Source organism: Lates calcarifer, linkage group LG10 (assembly GCF_001640805.2).
Source record: "Lates calcarifer isolate ASB-BC8 linkage group LG10, TLL_Latcal_v3, whole genome shotgun sequence".
Taxonomy (NCBI): Eukaryota; Metazoa; Chordata; class Actinopteri; family Centropomidae; genus Lates; species Lates calcarifer.
In genome coordinates, this window is record NC_066842.1 from 14,588,434 (window position 1) to 14,594,433 (window position 6,000).

The window sequence follows — 6,000 nt, forward strand, 5'->3', positions numbered from 1 at the left end:
CAAGCATATTACTGTATGAAAACAGAGTGTATGTTTACATATATGTGTATGTGGCTCTCTAGGATGTATCGTGCCGAGAAGCTGCCAAACACCAACTTGGTGTTCCTGATCACTGATGCCAAGGCAACATGTTTGTCGTGTGACCCCAGACCGCTGCGACAGGCTGAACAGCCCTGTATCCTTTCACTCAACTCGTAAAAATCGAACGCAGAGTTACACTTCCTTTTTACTCTCCAGCCCTCCATCCATCACCCGTATGACAGCGGAGCTTTAAACTCTCAATGCAAGGACACACACCTAAGGAGTTTGCAGTAGGTCCCTCCTGAATGTTCACGGGTGAACAGTAAACCAGATGCACGGCATATGAAAGCCAGTCTCACGTTACTCCCAGATTAGATTTCTTTGTTTAAATTCATCTAGGCCGCATGATGCCATCAGGTTGAATTAAGGTTAAGAGCATGGGTGTGTTTGCGTGTATGCACAATGTGTGTGTGTATATTTATATATATATTCAGGATATCTGTTTGACAGATGTGTCTTGAACGTAGCTTCCTGCTGGTGTAACAGTAAAGGTGTCATCATCAGAGGTCGCTATGGGGTCACAACAAGGGCTTCCAGTTGCTAATAATGATACCATTCAACACACACACATGCTGCTGAGGCACACTATATACACATATGTGTGTGTGTATAAACACATATGACGTGGCTTAAAGATATAAAGATATATACTGCTTGACCACACAAAGTAGCCTGTATGATGATTTCTATGACTGCCTTTCTAAGTTACATTTTAATCTCTCTCATGTGCCAGTGGAAGATCAATAAATATCTGGAAAATAACAAATCAGGGTATCTCTAGCCAAGGCTGATGAGTTGGAACTGCATAAGGCTTTTTGGCAGGGAAATTAAGAGTCAGCACATCATTTAACTCTTGTTATTAAAAGTGTTAAATGTGCGCCGCCAGTGGTAAATCGCATTTTCCTGAGTGTGTGTGTGTGTTCAGCTGAAGGTCCAGATCCATGCGAGCTGGCTCAGAACCCCAGATACCGCAAAGGGCCGGACGTGTGCTTTGACAACAACGAAAACGTAAGAAACAACCACACATGTGCCTTTGTGCAGAGAATATTGCTGGAAACAGCTCTATTAGTGAGGTTTTGCAGTTGGCCTCTGTCAATTTCTGTCTGGTTTCAATCAGCACTGGGCTTTCTGCTTCTATTCAAAACGCTGTCGGCTGCCTGCTCTTCCACTCTGATCCATACTTGATTTATTTGTTTAATTTATTTACTGCAATATTTATTTATTTATTGTTTGCTTTTTTTTTGCTTAGTGAAATTTGCATGCAATTATCACTAGTTTGTTTTTATTTCTCTTGCTTTATATGATCTTTTCACTCATCATCTGTCATTCTTGTTTTATGATTGTGCATCCCAATGGCTGCTGCTCTTCTCTGGTAGGATAAGCCCTTGTGCCCAATCAGCAGAGGTTCTGCGTTGAGCTCCACACCACTCTTCTTGTTTCTGCTGCTGAGTTTAGGGTTGGTGTTTCTAGAAGCTTCACTACTCACTGGCCCGACCCTAACCACTTTGATCTTAACTCTCTGGGAGCTATTACAATGCACTTGGCAAGGACAAATCAAGCAATACAGTGACAAGTTAATCCTCACAGCTGGTTTGATGTCATGTAAATTATTTACTTATTAATATTTCTTATGTAATATTTGCTAGGGTAATATCTGGGTCATTTAACCTATTTTACAACCCTTCAAGCTCCACCCATCCCAATAACATGCACATGTACACATTATTCATTTATGTTCTTATGTGTCATTTACCATTTTGGATTTTTCATACACATTAAAATACTTTGAGGAGGAATCTTAATCTTAATAAGTATAGCACACTGTAATGACAAATAGTTGGGATTTATTTCTTTGTTACTTGCTTGTGTCCCTAACAGAATGCTTCATCTTTCATTCTGTTGGCAAGTTGTATTTTCCTCTTTTTTACCCCCAACAGATGGAGAGCAGATTGAATCTTGGCAGTTAAAAATGTAAAATCATTTCGATATATTTAATAGCACTGCACCACCACCACTTGATAACAGCACAAAACTATGTGTAAATATATCTGCAGCCATCACCATTTTATTTAGCCCTCGTAATTGCTGTGTCAAACAGCGTTAGTTCAGAAATATGATAAGCACATTTGGACACATTTTGTCTTAGACCGGGAGGTGTTTTAGAGTGTCGGAGATTGTGATGCAGTATTAAGACCTGACACAGTAGCAAATGATTGTATGTACATTCCCTTGAAAGAATGGAAATGCATGGTGCTAAATCAGTAAAACAAAGGAGCAAGGTGGATAAATCATGTGTGAGACCACTGCATCACCACCCAACGTTGAAAAGTTTATAAGACGTCCAAATATTTTGAAAAAAAATGTTTCCCATATCTTTGTGAAACTCAGCCTCTCATTGTGTTATGAAGGCGGAGATCACACACATAACAGGCCACTAATTCATGTGCCCATGTGTTTATATTGTGGAGAGACTGTGGTAGGAAGCAAAGGGAAGGGTAGTAATGGCTGAGGAAGTGGATGAACAGAGTAGAAGTAGGCCGCGTCCCTTTTTTTCTTTCCATCTGTCCCATTACTTTTGGCTCAGCTCTTCATAGGAAGACAGTCTGTGTCCAGGCCAGCCCATTTTGTCACTGGAGTAAACAGAGGAAGCTTCACATGGCTTTCTTGCCCTTTGAGCACAGAAGGCTCCCACCTCTTTCTCTGAGGCCCTTTGGCATGCACGGATATCCTGAATACTCCCATCAAACACACAAAAAAAGAAAAAGCCTTGCACAGTCATAACCAGGTGTATGAGCATACAAACACATGCACAAAAAGCAGAATGAGGTTCGGATTACCTCCATAACTGCAAAAGAGGATTTAAATACATAGTTGATTTTGGAAAATATGCTTGTTCGCACTTTTGTCTAGAGTCTTTTGTGCTAAGCTTATTTTCCTCTGGCTCCAACTTTACTCTCCTAAAATGTTGAACTATGCCTTTAATGTGGCAGGGAGGCTTATGTATATGATACAATGCAATACAGTAGGATATAATATGATAGGATGCAATAGGATAAGATACAAAACAACCTTGAACTACACAGTATTGTAGTACAGGTGATGATGGTGTTCGTTGTAGCAGAGCTACTGGATGTAGGTAAGACTGTTTATTAATTTACTGACAACTGATTCGTCCAACAGGAAGATGCTTCTGATTGTGGAGGAGGGACCTGCCTAAGCCCTTGTCTTTGGCCAATGCTCGGGCTCCAACTGCTGCTGCTGTGGCTCATCACATCTTCACAACACTCATGACCCCTACACACACACACTTACACACACACTCATACACTAACTCAATGATCATCATCTCATTTCACAAGAGGCCAGAAGACTCTCCAATTATGCCATCCAGGATGTATACAGAATATCTGCAACAAGACTTTCTTTCCTTCTTTCTTTCCTTCTTTCTTTTTTTTTGATGGCCACTATCAGCATTTCCATTTTCCAATGCCAAAGGGTGCTCATTTATTTCCTCTTCATCTTTTTCAAAAATAGAGACACATTTACTGTGCTCAGCTGCACTCATTTCCATGATATACTCCTTAATACTCTCCTATGGTGCAAGAGTAAGAGCTAACCAAACCCTTTAATTCTGCCTCATTTGTTTCTCTGATTTATTCAGCGGAGGGTGAAGAGTTGTCCCACTATGCCAACTAAATACCATTCAAAGACTGTATGTTCACTGACAGCGTTGATTTGTGTAGTTGTCAATATCGTTTGTTGCTTATTATATTTATTGCGTATGAATCATTATGCTGTAATGATTGTTTATTCCGACAACCCGTGCAACTACAGTATGAAGAATATCCCTTTTGTTTGAGTGTTTTTGAAATGTACTGTACCTATCTATGAATCTACTTCATTTTTTTTGTACTCCAAGTCAAACAAGCATTTCGTGACTAGCTAGGTGTTGTATTGTAGCAGCATGTGCTCAGTACAGAGCTAAAGACAACACCAGTACTCTGACACCAAAGCTCCACACAGTACCAAGGACCAGAGATACACACAAACCTACTACAGAGAATCAGCAGGCTAGTTTATTTTAAGAGATTCCTCAGATGTGGGTGTACATCAGTATTCAAGTTACAATGTCAGCTAGCTAGATAGATATCTTAGATGAGGTCACCCATGTGAATCAAAATCTATTAGGGTATTACAATTTCACATGTTTGTTCTTGGTCTGACAGCTTTGGTTGTCTTCAATTTGATGCATCAAATTCCCAGTGCCTAAATAGTAGCTCAACAGTCTGTTATCTGAATGAAGCAATGCATCAGAGTTGTATCCTTACCATGTATGCTTCTATGCTAATGCTTGCTGCAATATGGCAAAGAGGGTAGCCCTTGAAGTAATATGTTGTGAAACGGGCCAAATCTGCTGCAGTTATTCTAATTTACGTGGCCCAGACAACCGTAGAAACAACCAGTGATTTTGATTATGGAAGAGGAAGATCATTTTCCTCCATGCTCAAAACAAACGGAAACCAGACATGAGCTTGTGTTCCAACACCTCTCTTTATTAGTCCTGTTTCTGTTCCCTTTCTGGATCACCAGACTCAGGAGCCAAGATGACTTGTGAATGAGATCAGCATATCAAAATGACTGTTTCTTTGTTTTCCTTCTCCTTGCTGTTCTCCTCCTTATGCTTGTTTCCTCTTTGTGTTGCTCTATAAGTGCTGTGAAGCAGACGCTGAAGGCTCAGTGTCGAAACGCTGCAATGTCATGGGATGAGCTTGTTCTGTGTTTGAACGCTGTCTATGCCCGCTGTCAGCATCAGGGCCTGCTGGAGAGAACCTTGAGAATACACTACTACCAGTAGTAATTTTGCATAGCCTTACTTTACCATGAGTCATAAAGGTCAAACACGAGTGCTTTAGTTTTCTTTCCTTTTTTGCCGTTTTATCAATTATAGTTAAGTTCTCTCCACCTTGCCTACATGGTGACCTGCTGGTATTGAGTGTTCAGGTTATGCCTGTCTATCAAAGTCGTGTGTTGACTTGTGTTTTACCCCGGGGGTCCCCGTGTCTATGTGCAGGCATGTGCGTGTCCCTCCGATATCTGATTGTGCTTTAATACTGTACATGAATTACTCTTTTGTGGAACTTGACTAGCCTGAATAAATTTTGTATACATTTGTACAATAATACTATTTACTGTATAAAAGAGAAAATGAAAGGAAAGAAAAATGTTTATAATATGGTGTTGATTATTGTGCAAATATAATATATTCACAATAAAAGTGTTGTATTGTTATGACCTGAGGTGCTCCTTTTTAATGCTGTCAGAGCTGGTCAGTTGATTTGGCTCCACTGGGAGCAGACCAAATATGTCATCCATCCTGCAGAGAGACACAGCTGTTGAAAAAGGGAAGAGTATCTGCATCTGTGTTTCACTGTGTCTATGTCTGTGTTTGTGTATAAAGTAAAAGTGCGGGTGACTCTCCAATAGCCCTGTACACTGTGATAGTTTACCACAGCCAAGCAATATCAAATAATTGAAAAAAATGGATTAGGGTCTAACCTAACATTAGGCTGAAAAGCTGTGTTTCACTACCTTTTTCAGATCAATTTTTGATTTATGTTTGAGTGTGGTCAAAAAAGTGCTGTGTTGCATCTATAACCACTCCCCCACAATTATGTTACGGCGTACTGACACACCCAAGAGTACATTTCTATGTCAAGGTGAGAAATTCAATCAATGAAGGTCAGCAAAAATACGAATTTCAGAGGTTGTTAAGGGGCTATATGTACGTTTTCTCTGCCGCCAAACTGCTGCCAGGGGTGGTTGGTGGTGGTGACTTGCCAAGAGCTTCAGCCATTGCTGCGTTTACAATTCCAAAGGTTAGAATACACCCTCCTAGCAGCGCTACTTCTTCAGGTTAGA

The 6,000-nt window shown here is 40.4% G+C and overlaps 1 protein-coding gene across 1 annotated transcript in view; it reads left to right on the top strand.

Annotated features, from left to right (window-relative positions):
• Positions 1-5,373, top strand: part of LOC108875137 (voltage-dependent calcium channel subunit alpha-2/delta-1) — a 56,385-nt gene extending 51,012 nt beyond the window's left edge. Inside the window, exons 36-38 of the mRNA XM_018663850.2 lie at positions 63-175; positions 1,007-1,089; positions 3,262-5,373. Of these exons, the coding sequence (XP_018519366.1) occupies positions 63-175; positions 1,007-1,089; positions 3,262-3,372 (307 nt within the window). The 3' untranslated portion in view covers positions 3,373-5,373. The remainder of the gene's footprint in view (positions 1-62; positions 176-1,006; positions 1,090-3,261) is intronic.
• The last annotated feature ends 627 nt before the right edge of the window (positions 5,374-6,000 follow it).